Source organism: Numenius arquata, chromosome 7 (assembly GCF_964106895.1).
Source record: "Numenius arquata chromosome 7, bNumArq3.hap1.1, whole genome shotgun sequence".
Taxonomy (NCBI): Eukaryota; Metazoa; Chordata; class Aves; order Charadriiformes; family Scolopacidae; genus Numenius; species Numenius arquata.
In genome coordinates, this window is record NC_133582.1 from 9731483 (window position 1) to 9755543 (window position 24061).

The window sequence follows — 24061 nt, forward strand, 5'->3', positions numbered from 1 at the left end:
CAGATTATGCTTTTGTAGGAAAAACACCACGACCCCTGAAGGACCAACAAATGGCACAGAAAAATAAGCTGGGTCATAGGTAGTGAAGAAGATATTAACTAAACCAAAGTAATATTTTAGAATCTCACAGAAAATACTTGTTTCTTATGCGTGTGACTTCTGAGCCTTAAATCCAGAATACACGCAGAAGCAGAACTTTGAGAAAGAGTGCCTTAAATCTCCAAAGGACAGTCCCAGCGGACTGGGGAAGCTGGGCAGAGCAGGTTTATTTCCATCACATGGAAAAGAGAGAAAGAGCCAGCATCACATAGAGCATATGACTGGAAAAAGCAGTGCTACAGCTTTCACAGAAATTTAAGGGGTCTCGGATGCCTAACAGGCCTGTAACAGGTCCTTTACAGTATCTTAAAGTTCACAAAGCTAGGAACTGGACCTAGAACACTGTTCGAAGCAGTGTATCAAGACAATTGTCCTTCCCTCTTTGGTATACCACCAAGTGGATCTCAGGATCGTACGAGCTGACGAACAAACTGATTTGGAGACCTCGTCAGCATTTAGAGCCATCAAGCACCAGTGGAAAGAACATCTTAGAAGGGTAAGGTATTTGTAACTAAAAAAAAACTAAACCCATACCTCTTAAGAGACCCACTTGCTAAATAAGAGTCAGCAGAGAAGCTTCTCCCTCCATTTTGGTTATCAAAAGCACAGGAAAAACAAGGTGGCTTTGAGTTCTCATTCTGCACTTCCATTGCCATCTCCAGGCTTTCAGTGAGAAACAGCGGTGTGGAAGAAGCCTCAAAGTCATCGTCCATTGTTTCCACCTGATCCACAAAATAAACAGATAAATTAAAAAACACTCATAATGTTTCTTCAAGTAATTTTCTCATTGTTACAACTCCCCATAATTGTTCAGCTCAAGTGAGGACCCAAATCTGACTAACTGTAACATCAGCTCACAACCTGTTTCAGGGATTCACATCAGTAAAAAGCTAACACTACAGAAACCAAAAAAGGTTCATTTTCTTCTGGTTTAGCTCTCCAAATTGACTAGTAGTGAAGATACAGTAGCATGAGGGTAAACTAAGAGGTAGGAATGCACTACAAGGCACGGGCGAGCGACTTTCGTCAACACTTCATTTTGCAGGTGGTGTAGCTATGCTATAAAAACACAACATGCATTTCAGGCTCCCAGCTGTCCACAACTTTAAGGCAATATTACAGCTCAAGTTCCTTCTAAGAAGCAGTAAATACACTCCATGTGGTAATTACAGAACCCCAAAATGCTAAAGTTTTAAAGCTCAGAAAATGACTCTGACATAACTCAAGTTGGAAGTTTCTAAAAAGTCTGATTTTCCAAGAATCTGAAAAAAAGAGAAGCAAAAGCAAAGGGGGAAAGAAGATCATGTCCAAAAGCAGTTCACAATATACTTAACACTAGTGAATGGATACTTTATACAACATACTGAAAGACTAGAACTAGGCAACATGTGCCACAGAGTTCTACAATAATATGCATGCAACATAACTAAAATTATTAGCTCTAAATTAAGTTTTAAGTTTCACTGCTGGCACTTTTTGATACCTTTCTTGCAGAAACCACCTTACACCGTGGCTAGAGGTTGGTAATACAGGAGCTTGACAAAAATGAGCTCAAGGGGGGGGAAAAAAAAAAAAAAAAAAAAAAAAGAAGTTTCTGTACTCCTTTTCCCCATTCCTTCACATTCCTGCGGTGCAGCAGAAGCAGCGCAACTCTCAGGTGAAAGGACGACTTCAGTGCTTCAGTTTACAGCTGGAACCTGCGTATGGCTGCGTTAGCACAGCCGGCAAGGCAGAAAGCAACAGCTAAAGGGCATACGCTAAGTCAGTAAAGTTTCTAAGGAAAATCTGATCAATTTGGGGCATCAAAATCGCCCCGCAGGATAGAAAACATTGGGGGGGGGGGGGGGGGGGGGGAAGTTCGAAAAGGGCAGCTCTTCGCGGTGGCAGCCCTCGTCAGTTCTGCACTTGTCCATCGCATCCCTCACCCAGCGGAACCGATTACTGACTTCTTTAAGCACCGGCCGTGCTGGAGAACGACTTCCCCGGCCGCCGGGGAGCCGCCGTGGCCACGACCCTACCCCCTTAACGCCCGCGGCCCAGCGCCGCTCCCCTCTCCCCAGAGGCGTTGCCGCGCCGGGGGGGTGCACCAGCCCCGCTAGGCCGCGACGGGACGGGGGCAGACAGGGGGGTGTGGGTAGGGAGGGCAGCCCGGTACCTGCGCGCCGGCGGAGGGCACCGCTCTTCTTCCGCTCCCACTTTTCCGTACGTCCCGCGCCCCAGCGCCAGCCCCGCAACTGCGCAAGCGCCGCGGCGCCCATTGGCTGCCGCCCGCTCCTCCTTCCCCCGCCGCCCGCCTCTCCTCCGCCCCGGGAGCCGGTGGAGGCGGGGGGGAGCCTGCTCCCTTCCGATCTCCCCGCCGCCCTCAGGGCGGAGCGCCGCGGGCGCCCCCAGCCGCAGCCCGTCGGCTTCGCCTTCACGGGGTGGGTGCTGGCCCCGTCCCGCCAGTTCGCCACCTCCGCTGGGCCTCTGCCCGGCGGCTGTAGGGCCTCTCTAGGCGCGGGCGGGCTCCGCCGTGGCCTACAGGCCCCGCCGCGTTCCCCTCAGGGTGAGCTCCTGCCTGCCCGCCCCGGCTTCTGCCCCTTGCTTCCCTCACCTGTGCTGTGGCCACATCTGCCGCTTCGTTTAGTTCCCAGTGTGCGTCTTAGTCGCTCACTTTTTGTCATTTAAGTGGGGTTTTCTGTCAGTCTCTTCCCCACCTCCCCGAGCCCGTAGCACTCTGGCAGCTCCCCTCAGTGGGTCCCAGCCACCACAAGTTGTTCCTGGCCACTTCTCACCTGAACGCCACCACCTTGCCACAGTTAGTAAGTGCCACAGTTAGTAAGTGCCCCAGATCAGACTCCTGCCCTAATCCCTCCTTCAGCTGTCTGCTACCTTTCTCTGGTTTCCTTCTCATCTGAGCCTGTACCTGAGCTTCATTTTCCTCCTCCTCAGCCACCTGGGCTCACTCCTCCCCTTGCTTCCTCGCAGCCACGGGCAAGAGGTCCTGCTCTTTCCGAGTGCCCTACAGACCCTGATCCAACCTTGTACTTGCCAGGTACCGCTCCCATCTAGAGACGCAGGCAATTCTTCATCAAGCATGGGAAGTGGCATGCGCTACGTTTTTAAATTCAAGCTGGGTTTTGCTCTTTTCATTTACTTCGTTGGGTATGACAGTCACTGCTGAGTGGGGGCCAGGGAGAAAGTCCTAGCACCTCTGCCTGGCGTAACTTAGCTTAAAATGCATCCTGTGGACCTAGCGGCTTCTGGGTCTTTTAAATAATTATTGTAGTGTTTGGATTGCCTTGGTTTGATTTCATTCCAAAACGCTCTTCCAGTTTCGCCTGGGTTTTGTTTTGGTTTTTGGTGTAAATTAGCAGCAGTGCATGAAACTTTTGTTTCTAACACGAAAGTTGCTATAAAAAGTTTTGCTGTGGCTGCTACAGCTTGCTGTGAAAACTCTCCTGTGATTAAAAATGCTTCGTTTGCTCCTGTGTCTGTAAGAATCCCTCATTTCCTTCTTTAAATTCCTGTCTAATTAAAAAAACAGTACATCATGGTTAAATAAAACTGTACCCAGGATAACCCTGATTTCCATATGCAGATTTATCTGCACTGACAGCCCCCTCTCCCTCTCTTAGTCTTTCTGTTTCGTCTCTCCCTCCCTCTCTCTCCCTCTTTCTCTTCCCCTCTCTTTCTCTTCCTCTGTCTTTTTGTCTCTCTTTATGTCTATTGCATTATGCTTGAATAATTTTCAGCTTTTTTTTTTTTTTCCTCTCCTCTTGCACGCACATGCTAAAATAACTAGACAAAGATGCAAGGTGGTTGCTGCAGTCCCTGTCTCTAGGACAAAACCAAGAAAGCTTGTGATTGCAATGCCACCTTTCCTTTTTTTTTTTTTTTTTTTTTTCCCCACCCATGCTTGGTGATTAAACTTACCCAGGATGGGGAAGAAAAAGGAGCTGGAAATGAAATAGGGTTAAGGAAAAAGCCCATTGCAGCAGCTGCAGCCAGTGGTGTCTGCTGCCAGATGTGCTAAGGTTCCTGGGGTCCTTGACACTAAAAGGCAGTATTAAAATATTTGGAGACAAAAGCTGCATCTTCAGTGATCATTTTCTTTATTTAACATGGCAGCAGGCACCGTGTGGGGGACAATCAACACGCTGGATGTTGAATTGGACTTTTCTCCTTTCTAGGATGAAAGGATGTTATCTATCCCATGCCAAGAGGGAACTGAGGTAAGAGAGCTGATCCAGCTCCTGCTTTTTCATAGTATATTTCCTAAGCATCTTTTCTGAAACAACCTGTATATATATGTATATATTTCTATGTTTGTATATTTATGTACTAGGTTTCAAGTCAGTAAGTGGTAATGTTTTTTTTCTGTCTTCACATCAACCCAGAGAAAGTTAATTCACTATATATATTCAGAGCTTGTTCGGAGGGGTCGTTTTGTGGGGTTTTTTTTCTGAATACGTTTTTGTTTCCAGAGAGGACTTCAGCAGTGACATCATGGTCGACTGCTGATATTAAAACCGATTTTCAAAGTCTTAAAAAAAAAAAAAGCCAGTAACTTTGTGATAAGAAATTGTGCTGGAAATTCATATGCTCTATTTTTCAGTTGCACTCTAAATATTGGAAGTCTTATTAAAGCGATAGTGAGATTTTTTTTTATTATTATTATTTCTAACACAGAAGCGATGAATGCTGCATAATTAAGTACAGTATTTAATTTGGCTGTTGTGAAGCAAAAGAATAAGGTAATAATTTTTATTGTACTAATCAGACTCAAGATGTTCTCTGTGTTAATTGGGTTAAAAAAATTGCAGTACTTATTAGAAATTCTAATTTCACAATGCAGCACTGACAATAAGCTCAGCCAGTGAATTATTCACATCTTTAATTTGCTCTCTTAATGACAGTGTTCTGTAATCAGAGTGCAGAGACTGCTTCCTATGCATTATGTATGATGTTCAGGACTTAAATGCAGGACATTATGAAGCCTCTCAGTGGCTCAGTAATTAGTTTTCCACAAGACAGGGCTTAGATATTCACAGATAAAAGTCTACAGTTGAGATAATGTTAAGGTGGTGACTCATGCTAACAAAAGCGGGGAAGTTCAAATTTAATGCTGAAACTGCTTTCCATTCTCCCTCATTGTGCGTAGGTGCAGGGGGAGGGGAAGAAAGTCTTCCAAACTAGCCCGCCATGGTGAGTACACTGCGGACAGCCCAGGGGGGGCAAACCGGGGGCTCATTTCACTTTGGAGTCGTGTTTTTGGCAACTTCACTGATGGGAGGGTGGAAGTGAAGTTGCATTTAGTGCCTCTTTTTAAAGGTTGTGAAAAGGGGACTAATGTACACTCCATCAGAGAGAAATCTCCAGTACGAGAGATTAAATGTCTTTTAAAGCATTTTTATCTGAAGGGCAGGTGTTTGTAACTTCTATCAAATTAGGATATTTTGAATGGAAGCTACTTTCTTATGAGTAGAAACTTTGAGAACACCTGATGCTTGCTATGTTGCTGTTGTACCTATTTCAGCTGTCATGGTCTTTACTGTGTACGTATTTTAGAAAACATGCTATTTTTCTAGAAGCTTAGTTCTCACTGTCCAAAATGTGAGTTGTAATGCAGGTTTGTTCTTTTTTCCACGAATCGTTTACATGGTGTCACGTCAGGTGATTTGAATGTAGGGGATATGCATGCTTATGTAATTTTCCTACTTCTGTATGCTGCTTATTATAGAATAAAACCCCAGAATACTGAAATGAAATTGGAAAATGTGACTTTTTCCATACTTAGTCGCTAGAATGGCAGCTGTACATTTGTCCTGAGTTCTCACATTAGAACAATCATAAATTGTTGCTGAAAACAAAATCTGACTAGAAAAGGTTATTTACTTATTTTGTGTTAACTTTCCAAAGACTACTCTGAAATAAACGTATTCTTGTGCAGTGTTTACAGGATCGCCATTCTAATTATTAAAAATGGTCTACCAATGTAAGTTTTAAGCTTAAATTAAGAAAAACCCACTGAAGACCCCAATTTGACACTCAAGTACATATATGGGATTAAGAATTTTGAGGACATCTAGATTTTTGAAGCAAAATATTTCAAAGCTAATTCCTTTAAAAATTTTTCACCAAAGACTACACCTGGAATTTGGTGTTATTAGCAGCTGTTGCTAGTGTTGTCTGGCCTTAAAGGCCATGGGACAAGTTACTAAGTCATTCCTCTTAGTAAACAAAGTGGTATATACCGTGACCGGGTTAGACATCATATTTGTGTATAGTCCAGTCCTGAAAGTAATTATCGTTGAACTGTTGAATAAAGAAGCTGCAGATTAGATCGATGTAGGTAGGTGATGCATAGCTAGAAGATTGTATTAAAATCTAGGTGATTGTCTATGTGAAGAAATTGATTGAGTCTTTTGCAGAATATGGCTTTCATTCCAACTCAAGATCATAACTACATTCCAAATACCACAGCAAGTGGTACTGTAATACGGTGTCACTGTCACTACATACCTACATTTCTTTGGTCACTTCAGCATAGAGTCATACAGTTGAAAAAAACTTCAAGGCGGCATCATGCCCACTCTCCCTTCAAAGCCAGGATCAGTAAAATCTCTCTTTTTTAATGAATGCTTGTCTGTCTTTGTAAAGATTTGTTATGATTACTTACTCAAGTAATCTATTCCAGCATTTCACTAGTCTTCCCATTAGAAAGTTTTTCCTGATTTCTGATCTTAAACTTAACATGCTGAAAGTAAATTACTCGAACCTATTACTTTTTGCACAGTGCTTACAGGGAATTTATTTTCCTCCTTGCGGCAGCCTTTTACCTCTTTGAGATTCTTAGTCATGTTTTCACTGTCGTCTTCTCTTAACCAATCCCAATTCGTTGTTTTCTTCTTCATAAGAAAAAAAAGTGTTGGTTTTTTTTTTCTTGTACTTCATGAATTCTTGTTGCTCTCCTCTCTTCTCCCTGTTTCTTCTTTCTTGAAATGCACTGCTCCAGACTAAGGCATGGCATTCCAACTCCCATATAAGTCCTCTATTTTCAATTAATGAAGGGTAGTTTGTCACTTCTGTTGTTTTCTTAAGAAAATCTTAACAACATGACTTGCGCATTAGGGGTGCAATGACATTAGTTCATCCAGGGTACAATCTAGTACAATATGAAAAGGTGAAACGTGTTTGAATAGGTTTTTAATTCAGAGATTTACGGTCCTAGCAGAGGAGGCTTCATGGACATATTATCCAATAGCCTTAACTCTCATGGTATGTTCCTGTGACTGACCTGATTAGTGATGTCCAGATATGAGCTGTCATGCTGAAAAGAATATCAAAAGTGTTCAGTCCTCAGAGGATTGTTTCCAGAAGCATTAACAAAGAGAGTCAAAATTTTAGCTTGGGCTCCTGTTGTAAAGCAGCTTGGATGGCCAGAAGTTGTTAAAATTTGAACTTCTCCATATAATCCCAGCCAGACTGGACAATCTGAGTTTGAGGCACTACAACAGTCAGGTGAGAAAACTTTTTTGTGAAAGTGGCACGGGTGTTAGTGGCAACCAGAAAATAAGGCCCAGGGTTAACTGCAGCAAAGATAAACAGTATGTTTTAGTTTTAAAAAAATAAATCTTAGAAAGCTAGCCCATTCTAACTAGCCCAGCAGATTCATTCTTCATCTGAGCTATGTATCTGGGAAAGAGCAAATTGTTGTCTACCCAGTCTGTTAGAGTGAAGTGGAGGTCAATTCATTTTTAGCTCTGAGGAAGGAGGAGCCCACTGTCATTCCTAGGTCAGAGGAAGACAATTCATACTATCCCTGAGTTGTCATGGAGGAGGAGAACAACATTTCTGAAGCCAAAATGGAAGAGTTATGTGTCTGAAGAATTAAAGATGACTTGTGATGTTTCCAGGGGATCAGGATCAATATAATCTGATCATGAAGACATAATGGCTACCAAAGAAAATTTTAAGGACCTTTATGTATTTTATATATTTGGAATGTAATCCTTTTACAGTCCTCTTACTGGCCTGTAACTTCCCATGTTCCAGGAATATTGCAAGTTTTTTTGAGTGATCTGATTCATATTTTGGTATTTGTTCTTTTATCAAAAAGCTAAGAAAATAGTTTTAACTCAGTACAATTTTAATGATATCTCTAATAAAAATTTAAGAAAAATCCATCCATAATATATTTCCAGGAGTAGTATTTTGTGCTTTTATTTGTATTGCTCCAGGCTCAAGTACCATTATAAATATTAGGTTCTGAAGTGGTATGATGAGTTAAGTATTTCCAAATGTCTTCTCTTAGTCTAGCCTAATAATGGAGTCCCTTCATTTGCAAAATTCCCATGAAAACCAGTGGAAGTACTACATTCTAGTAGGAATAACGGATACGTATGCCAGGGTATCTCCCTTTTGAGTCATTTTTTAAACTCAATTGACAAAGAATATGGTTAACCAAAAGAGACAAATATTGAGAGTGGAGAGTTATTGATAATGTTTTGAATTCCAAATTTATCCATTTCTGCACAGAAAGATACATGCCAATGGAATAACAGTAATCATAGAAATCTCAAATGCATTTACATTCACTAGTGCTTTCCAGGAAATATTTCGCAAGTAGATCATATGCATTCTAGTTGGTAAAATTCCATATAATTGACTTGATATTTAGAATTCCAACCTATGTATATATTATATAAAGTAGAATAGTGATAAATATTCATACTATAAAACTCAGTTTGGGCTTTTTTGCAGTCAAACTACAAATAGCATAAGGTACTGTATGAGTTCACATGCTCAATCTTCTATAAAATGTAAATCCATGAAACTTTGATGTTCTTATCTGCATCTATAGTAGGCCAGAAAAAATAGTAGTAAAAATACTCAATACTGCACGGAAGCATCTTGCTGCTCCCAACTGGCTTCTCTTCTGTCTCATCATCTATACATGCTTTCTGTGCCTACTCTCCTGCTAGGAGCTACTTTGTATCCTCATTAAACTCCAGCTTCCATTGCTCGCCTGCTAATTTTTCAACCATTCTTATTAAACTTTTCCCTATGCTTGGTTGGAAGCTCAGGAAGCTTTTACTGTTCCCAAAGAATCCCTCCTTAAAACTCTTGTTACATTGCTTCATTAGTTGACAACATTTAGTCTGCTGATGTCCTTGAGATCTCTTCCAATCACACACTGGTTTTTCATTGTTTTCTCAGTAGTATCCCATTTCTTGTCTCTTTATGTTTAGATTGCAAGGTCTCTGGTGAAAACACTGTTGTTTTTTCTAGAGAGCACAGAACAGAGGGCTTTTAGGCTCTGTCTTAATACAATAAATAATCATAACAGTACTAGTACAAATAATGTGTGCAGTTAATAATTTTAAATGCCTTTTGTTTCCTAGTAACATAGACTTTTCAAGTCTGAAAAACTTCTTTACAATAGAATTCCATCTGGATCCTGGGAAGTTGACAGGTTAGGGCAGTAGGAAACTGAGGAAGAAAGGGGCCGAATACAAGTAAAGCGGAACTTACCCTCAAAATATTTCTGTACAGTTTTCTCTATTTATTATCTTTGCTTCTCCTGTGTAATACTTCACCAAAAAGACCCTGGGTCCAATAGCAATTGAGCTGAAAGCTTTTTGGCTTTTGGGTACATAAGTTGTTTCTGGTGTGTGGTACACAGTGGTACATACAGACTCCATAGGCACAGCTGAAGGATTGTATCAGTACAGCTGTAGACTGAGCTTATCTGTATGATTTCAGGAACTCAGCTCAGCCTTGTATCTACATTCCTCAACTGTGTAATAGAAAAGGAAATCCTCCTACTTTTTGCAGAATCTAAAGTTCAAATCTCTTTGGACTGTATGAATTTTAATGCATTATGTATGTCATTAAAGCACACCAGTGACGTCTTACTGTCATTTAAAGTCTCCAGGAGGCTCCTAAATTCTCTGGGACTTGAACAAATGTCTAAAACCAAGCTGGTATGAACAAGTGCAGAGATTAACAAATGTTTCCAGTGGTCAATGAAAAGAAGTTCTGCTGAGCATCTGTGGAGTGAGATTCCTGAAAGGAGGTCAGGAAAGAGCTGATTTTTCAAATGGAAGAGGAACAGTCTGTGGAAGGGGTCAGGTAGTATACTGCCTGAGAAGCATCTTTTACACAAAACATCTTTTTATAACTGCAGTGTATTTCTAGATTTACAAGGGAAAATTTAAAAAATACTAATTTGTAAAAGGAGATCTGCATTGAGGACTTCAAATTTGAACTGAGTTCTTTAGTTCCCTTTTATTTATTATTTATTTTATGTCATCACTGCCCTGTTCTTTTGCACACCTCTATTATGATTTCCTATTGCTCTCTTTCTAGAACTCGGTAACAACCGATCATATAGCCCTGAAGCTTTTCTTCATCTATTTAGATTTCATCAACTGTGATACGTATTCCAGTGTGTGGGATGAGGTTGTCTGAACTGTTTTTCATAGAGCTACTTTTTAGCTAACTATAGTAAAAACGTATTTATAAAACTATTTCATATTAGGTTTGTTGGTTTTGTTTTGTTTGGTTTGGTTTTTTCCCCTAGGAAAAAGTGAAGAAAAGAAAACCTTTCTCTTTAAAGGGATTTCAAAATGTGATAGGAACCACTAAAAACAAATGCTTTTAAAATTGTATATAGAAATCAGTACATGTTGTCTGAAGATGAGCTGTTAGCCAGTACATTAAGGCAACTGTACACAGGTACCACTTTTCATCAGTTGCTCTCAAAGCTTTTGCCGAAGTAAATGAGCTTAACCTTCATTTTGCGGATGCCCTGGCTACCTAATTTGTAAAACCTGGGTGTAAAATGATGTAATCTTTGTTTTGACAGCAACCACTTAAATAAATATGTCTGAAACAGGCATTCTGGCTGAAGAGTTCGTAATAGCAAACTTTAACACGACTGTACAAAGGAACTAGTCTGAAGTGTCTATCACGGAGAAAAAAGGAGTTTTGTTCTCTGTACCTGGTATCTGGCCTTCAAAGGGCTAGTTCTATATGATAACTGAAAATAATGCTACTGTTATGATCCTATTTCTAGATGTCCGTACTATGATGTGAATAGGAGTTGTACTATCCTTTCTGCAGAGAAAGGTTTTACGAGATAGGGCAGTGGTGATGGTTCCTGATGATTAGATCTGAAATCTCCAGAGGCAGATTTCTTCCTGGGAGGAGAGGAGAGGAAGTTTGTCTGTCGGCCACTGCAGTAATTTTCCACTTCATAAAGAGCCTTATATTTCATTCTGTCTACATAGTAAACACACACACAGGCAGAACCTTCAAGGTACTATAATTTTCTTAGAGATTTCTTAGGTTTCCTGATGAGAGTTTTGTACTGTAATTTTCCAGGTGTGCTTATATGACTTAGAAGTACATTAAACTTTCCTTGTTGTCAGTCTGACACGTGTGGAACAATGGAAGTAGAGAGCAGTGAGAATAAATTGATAGCTGTCTCGCATCAAGCTTAAAGGACAGAAATGAAGATACATTATCATGAAAACTGTATTGGAAAATGTGTCCCAAATTAACTAGTGGGCATAAGTAATGAATCATATGTAATTGCGTGTTGTATATTCCAATAGATTTAACAGTACTTACCAGAATAGGGAAACTGCTATTTTTGAAAAATGAAAACGGTACAATGGTATTATATAACAGATTAGATCTAATAATTTCAAGTAGGTTGATAAAAGCTGTAAAATTGTGCTGTAATTATGTTCAGAGCTAACCACTTTTAGTCAACCTTTTGCAGTAAAACAACACTCCGAAGATATTTTAATTTATCCCCTGCTCAGATTGATGTGGTTTTCAGTATATGGCTATCCTTTGCATCCTAAATTAGAACATCTCCCTCTTCAACATGGAGTGCAAATACAAGCTGAATGTTCTAGGAGATTGTGGCAGCCCATCTTAGAGAAAGGACTGAGGCAATGGTCCTCTCTTACCACCGTTCCTTTTGGGAAAAAAAAAAAAAGCATTTTTAAAGGTGCATTGGATGAATGGTATTTGTGTTTTATCAAAGAGCAAACTACAAGTAGCTCTTGCAACTTTGAGAGTGTAGGGCTCACCCTTGCACTTTGATAGGAAAAGCTCTTGCATAGTCCCTTGTGCTGGTGCATGAACAAATATAGTTCTCAGAAAAAAAAAACCAAAAAAACAACCAGTCTTTTAAATTAATGACAAAAATCTGTAGCTTTATTCTGGTGTGCTGGGCAGCTGCTCGCTGGAGCACACATTTGGATAATCAGATATTTGAGAGTAGATTCCTCCTACACTAATAGAAGTAAAGAGATGGGTTTTTTTGTTTGACCTTAATGAACACCAGAGACAGTATTGTTGGTTGAAATGATGAAAATTGTTTAGACTTTACCTGGAGGAGGTATTGGCCTATTTAGGTTGAATTTTGATTTTTTTAATGAAAGATATGATATTCTAAAGCATGCAGAAACAATTAAAAAAAAAAAAGCCAGTAGGAAACTTATTGAGAGACTTGGAAAATGGAATAAATGTCACTGCTCAACTGTCATTCAACTTTCTAGGTATTTACCGATAGAGAACACCTCTATATTGCTCAGTAAAGCAGATGGACTACAAAAATCTACCAGGTTACTGGAACGGAATGGGTAGAACTTACAGTGAAAATCTGGCAAATTATTTTAAAATAGATTAATTTTGAAGATTTTTGAAAATCATAGCTGATTTTTTTCGTGTCTTCAAGTTATGAATATGCAGTTTAAGATATTTAAAGTGACCAAGCTTTCTAAACCCTTATTCTCTGAAAATTATTTCTTGTTTCTAAAGTTTTAGAATTCACATTTCTGATTGCTTTTGAATATTCTGATCTTGATTTTAGTATTTAGCTAAGTCATAGTTTAGATATTCACAGGAAAGCAGGGAGCTTTTTTAGATAAATGTTGCCAGTCATCTTTACTAATTGAATCTCTTGTATATTAGCACAGTGATACAGCCTTTTTGAAATCAATACTGTATCTTAATACTTCTTAGAGCAAGCTATTATTAGCACTGAAATCAGCTAGATATACCGGATAATCATGGCTACACAAAAGCTACCTATCCATTATAAGTAAACAGCATGATAATTAACCCACAAGATTTTTTCTGACCCTAAAATGAGGGTCAATCAAGCTGATTATGTCATATTTGAAGTGCAAAGACACTGACTGGGGTCTCAAAAATAATATCACTGAATTAGCATATTGTTTTGTCCGAGCTGATATATGGTACATCTTAACGCACCAGTTAAATTGGGGACAGCTTTGTGCTGACACGATACTGCTGTCTACTCCAAGAGCTACCTTGATCCAAACAAATTTGTGGAATATCTTCCCAGTACTCTGCTGCAAGCACGAGCTGAAGTCTCTCACCATATTAGTTTTGGATAGTAGATTTTGGAAACTCAGGTTATTCAATAGTCTGAGGGGGATGACGGGGGAAGGGGAGTTGCTGTGTATTGAGCTTTTTGGTACTGAGCCACTGTGCAGGCAGGAATGGCAGATTCATAGGGCAAGGAAGAATAAGAGAGAGTGGCTGGAGGCCGGGGAAACAGAAGAGGAAGGAGCAGCATGCTGGTCTGTTAGTATACTTTAAATTAGATGCTTTTGGTTTAAGAAACAGTTCTGCAAGACTAAATGCGTCCATATTTCCTATGGGTTTGTATTTGTGAATTGATATCTGAATTGAGTAATACTCAGGCTGCTGTATAAACTCACCATTTATTAGGCAAGAGAGGATCAATTTGAAAGAGAGGCCTTGACTGAGAAGTAGAATCTGCACTGCTAAGTAAAAGTTGCATTCACTTCATTTCCTTTTAGCGAGCAGACACCCTATCCAGCTGCTTGCTTTCACAAAGTTTGTAGGAATGTTATTATCTTTGAGACCTTTCCCCAAGTATTGGACTTAGATGGAATTGGTTACTGCAGGTGATCAAGAGGAGCTGAGCAAGGCAACAGTACTCATTTTTCATGAAACCGTGTAAAAAGGAGCAATAGTCTGGTCCAAGGAGCTTTTTGTTCTCTCACAGTCTACAAAAAAAGCTGCTAAGCTTGGTGTCTTAGGAAAGATATGGTGTTTCTTTCATTTAAACTCATTTAAATATTCTCATTATTTCTTATTCATAGAAATCTGATCCATATCCTGAAGAATCAGGTCAGATGCCAGGCTTCCAGGAGTAACAGCTTCTGATGGAAAGCTATTACTGCTGCTTCTCTCTACGCTTACCCTAGAAAACTGCACCACACACCCTACATTCTTATTTCCTTTCTCTCCTCTGCTCCTCATATCTCTATTATTTTATGGTTTATAGTATTCACTGTTTTATTCTTTTCTGAAATGTTTGTTTTACAATGGATTATTCACTTTTCTAGCTCCAAATAATCCATTCCTTTCCTTCAGTACTTCATAATAAATGGCAAAAAAATTCAGAAATTATTGCCAGTTAGACATTTTGTGTGTTTTTTAAAAGCATCAGGTTTATTTCTTAATGCTTTAGAAATCTTTAGAATTTTCAGTTAAAATTATGTCATTTCATGTTATCTCTGTGTCATCAGCTTTCTTAATCTACGAAAAGAAAACAAATTGGAATATGTCTAGAAGCATGAAGTGATAAATAGTAAAAAGTTGACAGTTGGTAGTAGTATTTTATTAGAATCATCTTTGATAACAACTCCTCTGGTACCTGTTATATGTGCTCATGAATAGCCACTGAACTAACACAAAACATCTGCTGCTTTGGCTAAATTTAAATACCGCAATCTGATAACCTTGGAGAGAAATTTACCAGTCGCCTAGAACAGAAATTCTCTTAGCAGTCCTGATCCATGGAAGAGAACGAGACTCCCCACATCCAGAAATACACGTCAGTAGATCCAAATGCAGGATCAGATTTTAAGTGTTGAGCATTGATCATTTTGTATAGATACCATTTACATAGAAGTTTACAGTTCAGAGGTAAAGAATACCTGTAATTATACCGGTAAATATGCAGGCACTGCCTACAATGTTGCCATTGAAAAATAGGCAGAAAAAATTGTTTATTTAAAATTGGATTCACTGATACATAAATACAGAACAGTATGTGTAGATTTTATTGTGGGTAATAAAACTTAACATGCAAGACCTGTTAATATTCCAGATCCTTCACATTTTCTAGAATTCTTCACCTAAGCAATAATTAAGCAAATGTTCCTTTTACAGTATCACAGGTAGTTACAAGTTGTTTTGGGAAAGTATTTTATATGCTATATGTTGAAATTAATTTTCCAGGAAAAAAAAATAGCACTCTTTCATACTTGTGCATTTTCTGTGATTATTCTTGCAATATCTTTTCTTCTCATTGTTGTCAGTTATGTTTGACAGAAGCTTTTACCCTAATTCTGTTTATTCTATAAAGAAAAGGCTATCATCTTTCTAGTTAGAGAACAAAATAATTCGAGTTCAAACTCTTGGCCAATATGCATTTGAAAAATTATACTTTTCTGTTCTGTTGGTGAAAGTGATTGACGAAAAAATGTTTCCTTTTCTGGAAACCATTGAGTGCACTTACATTTTTTCACTGCTTTTTTAAAACTAAGTGTAATTTAGACTTTACCGGAGAGTTTATTTTACTTAATGAAATCTAACCTTTCTGTTATTTTCCATCTTGTGCCTTTTAACTTTTCCAGTTCTTTATTAGAAATAGTTTTGACATTATGACTTAAGAAATAATATTGTATACTTGCTACAATTACTCTTTTTGCTCTTCGAGTGTTGTTTTGTGGGTTTTTTCCAAGCTCTTACAGCCAGGCTTCTCGCTGTGTGCTTGAAGATCAGATATATTAAAAGGTGATAACCATAAATGTTTTAATCTGTACTTGGATTTTACGTGTTTCAGATGCTTCAACACTTAGAAACAAATAACTGTTTTATTCTATCAAATTCTGTATTTTTTGAATCACAAGGAACAATGGAAAAAAAAGTTTGCAAAGTCTGTTCTAATGGGAAATGTTTAAATCCAGTTTGAGCTTTCGTTCTTGAATATCATTAGCCTGTATGTGTGCCATGATTCTGTAAATCCAGGCAATGAACTCTTTTGCAGAAAAGTAAATAGTCCTGACTGGGCCATAGCTTATTCAATTCTCAGTTGTCTTGATACCTTAACAGCTGGAGCAGACTCCAGACCTGATGTAGGAGTTCCCAGGGCCGCTTCTTGAAGGTGCTTCTCTATTTTCCTCGGAAATTTGCATGGGAACCTTAAGACCCAAGTTTCTGTATTTGATACACGGCAGAAACTCAGTGCTGGAGGATGAAGGAGAAACTGCTTAAAGAGCAACTTGCAAGTTACTTGTTGCAGCCGTTTTGGGAAATAACCCAGAGTTATTGCTAGGTTCTTGGAGAAAAAGGTAGCAAGACCTCATTTTTTTCCAAGTGTTAGTGTATAGTTGGTTACATTGTTGTTTTCTAGAGAGCTCTGACTCCATTCAATATCATCCTCTGTTTGATTAATTTGTCAGAATGACAACATTATTGCATGAGTAAGATTGTCTTCAGCCTTTTATTGCAAAAGGAAAAGGCAGAATCCTTCTATATACTCTGTATTTTTTCGATACTTTAATTTTTTTATGTATGTTCTTGTGTGTTTATGCCCTCTCCTTGTCATAAGAATAGTTCGGCTGTAATAAGTTTATATTTTTTCCTTTAAATTATATTAATTTCAAAGTTTTATAAGATTCTCAGGTTATGATCTTGTGAACCAGGAAAAGTTGTTGATCATATGTTGCTGTTTATTCTCAAGCCCTCAGCTTTCAGGAGAAATGAGTTACATACTAAATATTTCTCAGGTAGATTGCTGGCTGTGTATGTAACAGATGTAGTAGTCCGCTATCTGATAATGAATGAGAAATACACTATTCTGTGCAAATACTAAAAATGATGTGCATATCCATGAGGGGAAGATGGGTAGAACCCAAGACAATAACCATATGAAATCTGAATATTGTGCATTTTTTTAGTAATTGCATTGGTGGCTATTTTGGGGCTTTGTTTTTTCAGATTAGAAGTTCTAAGGGGCTGGGAAATCTTTTGTATCAAATACGCTATTTTCTGATATTAAATGGGTTGTCAAAATTCCCAACAAGCTCAGGAGTTTGGCTGGTTTTTCCTTATCCATTAGGTATCTCTCTTAAGCATATCATTAGGAGGTTTTGGTACTGTCTTTTTTTTATTATTATTATTATTTGCAAGATGTTTTGTCTTTTTTGTCTTTCCATTTTAAACACACTGACTGCAGCAGGGTTTTTTTCCCCCTAAAAGCCATTTGTAGATATTCATACTGTGTCCTTTTGCACATTTTTTTCAGATCTGTTAAAGTAGCGTCTTTGAGTTTCAGATTTGATGCCAATGAGGTTGCATCATCTTTCCTAAGTACTCTGTGCCATAGATGTTCTGGAATCGAAAGATGAAAACGTACAACTTTCTTTGGCAAAGTGTTTAATTTTAAATTCAGACTGAAAGTATTTATTTTTTTTTACATACTTGCTGACATAGCTCCAGTACTTATCCTTAAATTCTTTTTTTTTCCTTTAGATTTGTTTGTTGTGCTAGAAACTCATTTCTTATATGTCAGTTGTTGCAACCAACCAGTCAGACTTGCTTCATTTAATAACCAGAAAATGTATTTACAGCAGAGTACTGTCTCCCCCTACATAGTGGGATAAGTAGAGATAAGTGACCAAAAATCAGAAGAATTTTCAAAAAAGGATTATAATTTATATTATAATGGCATGTATTTTTTATGTTGTTATCTTTCTACATTCTCAATTGCTAGGAAGTTTTAAGGTAGACACTTTAAGCTAACTTTAAGCTAACTGTAGCATGAATTAATAATTCTAATAAAAATGAAGTAATTCAAGAATTTTTTATAGATGCTTCCTTTTCTCATGTATTTAATGTATGACCTACAAGTAAAATCTAAAATCATCTCATGAGTTTCTTGATCAATGGAGAATTCTCTTAATTGAAGAAAAATCAGACCGCCAATCTACAAGTGTAGAACAAATCCTGTTACTTTTTTGCTAAAAATGTACAAAAAAGAGGGAGTATTCCAAAGAGGTTATGTTGAGAGATTTGCTAAACTTCCTTCACTATTTTATCTATAAGTATATCTCTAAAATTCACAAAATTATGCATAAACAAAGCAGTGCCACTAGACCAAATGACAGATTTTCTTAGAAGAATTTAAGGGAAATAAGAATGTGAAGAGGGATTTGTTTGTATTTGCTTTTTATTTTCTTCAGCTGTGCGATTAAAAAAGGGAGTTGGTACCAAATGAAAGAATTTGAGTCCCAAAATTGGGACATCACAAAGTACAGAGCTCTTTGCACACAAGAGCAATGAATTCAGTCTGATTCTATTACTTGTAACTTTATTATTTTAATCAGTGCCAGGACTTCTTGTGCTTAAAACTTTCTCTGACATCCCACATCAAGTGACGCCAGAAGTTCGGTATTCGTCTAGCCACGCTACTTCTAGAAATCATTATTCGTTTTTCTGGCTGGCTTTGGGGGAGATGGCTGCCGTACAGATTACACTTGCTATTGCCTGCTGGGTTGTGGAATGTACTTGTGAAGAAGAAACCTAAACTTCGGAGGATGGTTCCATGCTGGTCTGTGGGGTATGATAAAGTTTTGTGTGACCTACCTTTGCATTAAACTAACAAATGACAGACATTGTCAGGTAATACGAAAAACTCTAGTGAGATCCTGATGAGTTTTAATATCTGTGTTAGACAGGCTGGAACTTTTAAAAGAGAAAAAAAAAGCATATAAAACTGTCTTATGAATAAAATTGTCTTATACGTAAAGAGGAACAGAAAGTACAAAACCGAGGTCAGGACTATTTTCATTTATCTTTTCTATTTTGACATTTTTGTTAGTGAGCTAGGAAATCAATAAAGACTAATTTCATTGGCAAGGATTAGAGAGTACATAGGAAGGAACACTCAGGATGTGTATAGTTGCTTTCAAGGGCACTTTGAGTAAAATATATTATAAAGTGAATTGAATGGTTCTTTTTGTCTAATTGGCTCATATATTAAGCATTAATTCTTTAGAATACTCAATATACAAAACAAAGTTTGTGATATTGGATATACAAAAAGTATTTTGTTTATTTCAGTTACTTTTACACCCTCATAACGAATGCCTGCCTCGTAGTCTGAGCCCTTTCATAAAAGTCGTAAGTCATAATAAACGTAACTCAAAGTGTCAGTATAATACAGGAAGTATCCTGATAACTCCTTGTTAATCAATAATGCTCAAAAATTAAATATATTCCATGTGCATAATCTGTGATGTAGTTTGTCTGAAAGAAAAATGTAGGTTTTTGTACCTGCTATAGGAGATTAACTAATCAGCATCTGGAAAGTTAGATGTATTAATTCTGAAGTTATGAAAGTGGTTGCACACCGAATACCCAGCAACAGAAAACACTTGGTCATTGGCAAGAGAGAAAAAAATTCCTCAAAGCTGAGGAGGAGCCAGATGTGCTTTCAAGCAAAGCATCTGGGCCAGCTGACCCTCAGCTATGCAAGACCACCAGGAGGAAATGCTGAATGATAGTAGTAGGTGATTCCATGCAGCAGGAGTTGGAGGCAGCCATCTGCCAACCTGACCTGTCGTCTAGAGAAGTTTTCTGCTTGCCTGGGATCTGGGTCTGGGATGTGTTGGAGAGGCTGCCAAAGGTTGTCCAGACTATGACTGTTACCTCCTGCTGTTCTTCCATGTGGGCACAATTGATACCTCCAGGGGCAACCTGGAGAGTATCAAAACTGACTACAGAGCTCTGGAGGTGATAGTTAGGGATATGGGGGCCCAGGTGTTCTCAATCTTGCGGGGAAGGAGTGTAAGGATACTGCACATCAACACTTGGTTGTGTAGCTGTTGGTGGCAACAGGGATTTGGTTCCTGTGACCATAGGACCCTGCTTAAGAATCAGGTTCTGCTTGGAAGAGATGGGGACCCACCCCTGTAAGCAGGGCAACAGTATCTTTGCCAATGTCCTGATTTCAGCTTGGATAGAGTTAATGTTCTTTCTAGTAGCTACTGTGTTTTGGATTTGGTAGGCAAGGAATGTTAAAGAATGTTGATTACACATGTAGTTGTTGCTAGGTCCTGTTTATATTAGTCAAAGACTTTTTCAGCTTCTCATACAAGCTGAGAGGGAGCACAGACAGGACAAGCTGACCAGAGGGTTATTCCATACCACAGACATCACCACCCACATTGTAAAAAAATTCTTCCTTCTATCTAGTCTAAATCTACCCTCTTTGAGTTTAAAGCCATTGTTCCTTGTCCTATCACAGCAGGCCCTGCTAAAAAGTTTGTCCCTATCTTTTTTATAAGCCCCTTTAGGTACTGAAAGCCTGCTATAAGGTCTTCCCAGAGCCTTCTCTTTTCCAGGCTGAACAACCCCAACTCTCTCAGCCTGTCCTCATAGGAGAGATATTCCACTCCTCTGATCACTTTTGTGGCCCTCCTCTGGACCAGTTCCAACCAGTCCATGTCTTTCCTGTGTTGAGGTCTCCAAGAGCTTGATAAGAGCTTACTTAATTCATTGTTGGCTTCTTTCTTGGTGCCCAGCTGACATACAAGACCATAAGAGCACCAAGGTGTTTTTAGTGATGATTTAGACATCTCTTATATGACCTCTTAACCTTGCTGTAGAATAAGTTTGTAAATGTAAAACATTTGGAGAAGAAAGATCTAATCCTATAGTTCTAGGTGTGCTGTGATTAATGCTGTAATTGTGAGTGAGCAGTCCAGGAAAGAATTCTAGTACGTCCTTACTGTGTTTAACAAATTACAAAGGAGACTAAAGAGGATTTTAAACCTTCCTATTGGCACTTACCAGTGCAATACACACACCTGCATCAAATGACTCAGTCACTCTTTTGGGACCACGTAGTTTTTGTATTCCTCCCATTCAAAATATTGAATGGACTGTGTATGCCATCAGGTAGTTATATTATGTACTTCTAAAGAATGTATTGGTACCCTGCTGAGAAGGTATCTCCTTTTACTCTAGGATAGCAGCATTGCATTAACTGTTTCTGAAGGAATTTTCTAATAGAAGTTTCAACAGAAATATAACAAACAATTCTCTTGGATAATCTTTTTTTCCATTATAGAAAGAAAGTGTTTAAGAACATAATAATTGTCCTTTAGAGACGATATTCTATTTTTATACCTCATTAACAGTGCAATAGAAACATACTACTCATGTCGTTTAATTCATTAAACTATTGAACATATTCATATAAGTGCTCAAATGTCCCACACAAAATCACTACTTTACTGTAGAAGATATTTGTGTAAAGATGTGAAATGATGATTTCTTCAGAGAGACTATATATAAACCACCCCTATATACCAAACACTTCATTGTGACTTCATTGGAACTGCACACACAGTAAAATTAAGCATGTGTTTGGAGTGAATTGAGGACCCAAGAAGAAAAGTGACACAAAGATGAGATACAGTCAAAATATGTAGAGTTATAGGCATATATTTCCCTGAGTACTATGTAGATAAACAAAACTTCAAAGCATTACATTTAATACAAACAAGATTTTTTAGAGGGAACATTGTTTCAGTCTTTGTTCTTTCTAAATCTTTCTTCCGTCCTGTTTGTCTTGTCATCTTTTTGATCCTTCCTATTTTGTGTTTATCTATATTCCCTTACACATAATACTAAGACTGTTAGTGATTATGTGGTCAAATAGCTCAGGACAACGGGGTTAGGCAGATTGCCACTTCACAATAAATGGAACAGTAAGTAGGTATAGGAAACATACTTTATATGTTACACATTTATTGTGCTACGCTATTCAGTTATAATGATACCTTGACACCTAGGTGTTCACCATCAGAATGTCTTTTTTTTTTTTTAAGAATACATATGGAAGAGACTGGGAGCTGAGAGTTAACCTGGCTGTTAATTATAGTCTGAATTATTAGCATGACAAGACTTAAAACCTGTTGTATAGAGTCCAAACAATATTGGTTAATGCACATCATAATTCATAACCTGGACCTCAGACTGAGCAGAGCTTGTAGCGCTTATCACTTAAGAAATCTCGGTTCCTAGGACATTTTTCCTAGGAAAATTAGGAATTCCTAGGAATTCCTAGGATATTTTTAATAGTGTGTTTACCAGGTTTCATTAGTTGTTGTCTTCCTGCTGAGAAATGCATCTTTGTTACCAATTGGTCTTCAGCTAGGAAAAAAGAGACCCTTTTTTTCAAGCTTTAGAATTAATCAGTCTGCATGGCATTTGGCAACAGAAAAGCAGCATTGCTCAATTTTTATGAGTAACAGTGGGTTGATGTTGAACAATTTTTTTTTTTTTTTGAAAATTCTATCAGCATAGTCCACTGCTCTCATGAGACTGATGATGTGGAATCTGCCATTTTTGATGCCCTAGAATCTGCTGCCACCAGAATTTCTTTTCTTAATGTCAAGGACTGCTTTGGCAGTGAGACAGGGGTCATATTGTGGATCTGAAGAAAAACAATTTTGGTGCCAAAAGAGATGAAACAATTGGTGCATAAGGTCAATTGATGTTCTTGCCAATTCCTTCATGGTATTAGACCCTTCTAAATCTTTCTTTAAAAATCTTCCATCAAAAAATTGAAATAAATTAATCTTGTTCTTTACTACTCAACAGAAAGGACGAGTAGTTCAGTACTAAATTTGAAACTATTGTTATGTTAAAAACAATCCAAAGATTTTTAAAAATTGCATTTTTGTCTTGGAAGAAAGCTATATTCTAACCTGAGTTGATAGGTATTTCATGGGTTTGTTTTAATTTTCACTATCAAAAATTGAGAATTACTTATTTTCTGTTAAAACATGCCTAATTATGAAGAATGAATAAAATCTCACTGCCTTTAGTATAAGAGAAATCAAGCTATAGAATACATTTTTTCCTACAGTTTTATCTAGTGCTTGGTGAAAATGGCAAACAACAATACCTATTTACAGCCTTAAGAAATATTACTGCTGTCTTTGTGGTTGGTGATATCTGGCTAGTTTCTTTGCAAAACTCTCTCTAATTGGTTTCCTCCTGATTCTGTTTCTTTTGCAGGCACCTCTACTAAGACAATACCTACCTAAATTTTTCAATCCTTGTGTGCCTAGTAAGGGTCTTAACCAAATCTGTAACACCACCTTATTTAATCTATTTTTAGCTTATTATTTCCTATCGGTTTCAGTAGTGAATCTTCAATGGTGAATTTATACATTTTAATACACTGTAGAAATTAATAGAGAATTGTCTTCATATAAATATTCTGTAGAACACTATTAAGGTCAGGTTTCTAGGGAAGGTCATCTCAGGGCACTAGTTTAACTCTTTGTATTAAAATACTGCGCAAACACATAGAGTTGATTGTGCATGTATAAATATTTTCAGTTGCTTTGATTGCCACTTTATACTGCCCCAATATTCTCAGTGGCTTTGCTTTCCTTAGTCATGGGCACAAATCTGAGCTAAAATCAAGCACTCATCTGGAAGTTGGCAATGGATTTTGTTGGCTTGCCCATTTCTTTTGATAAGAAGGGTTTTGTCCCTTAGCATAAGATATATTTGACCTTGAGTTGTCTGGAATGCTGTTAATGCTGAAGAAATGACTGACAAACAGCAATTATGGAGAAACATGTGGTTGTTGCTATTCTTATGCTCTCATCAGGTATTGTTACACATTTGAGGTCAGACTGTGAAAGGCAACATTGTGGATGAAACAATGAAAAAGAAATAGCATTATTTTCAAACTCTTTATTCATGACTACAGATATTTTCTATATGATTTGCCCTTTCTATCACAGTGACCTCTACAGACATGATGATGAAAAATATTAACAAAAAGGTAACAACTGATAGCTGGTAT

The 24061-nt window shown here is 38.0% G+C and overlaps 1 protein-coding gene across 1 annotated transcript in view; it reads right to left on the minus strand.

The window, feature by feature from the left end:
• The window catches only part of MMS22L (MMS22 like, DNA repair protein), a 92776-nt gene extending 90419 nt beyond the window's left edge, over window positions 1-2357 (minus strand). Inside the window, 3 exon segments of the mRNA XM_074150714.1 lie at window positions 634-821; window positions 2255-2329; window positions 2331-2357. Of these exon segments, the coding sequence (XP_074006815.1) occupies window positions 634-821; window positions 2255-2329; window positions 2331-2357 (290 nt within the window).
• Window positions 2358-24061: the final 21704 nt, after the last annotated feature.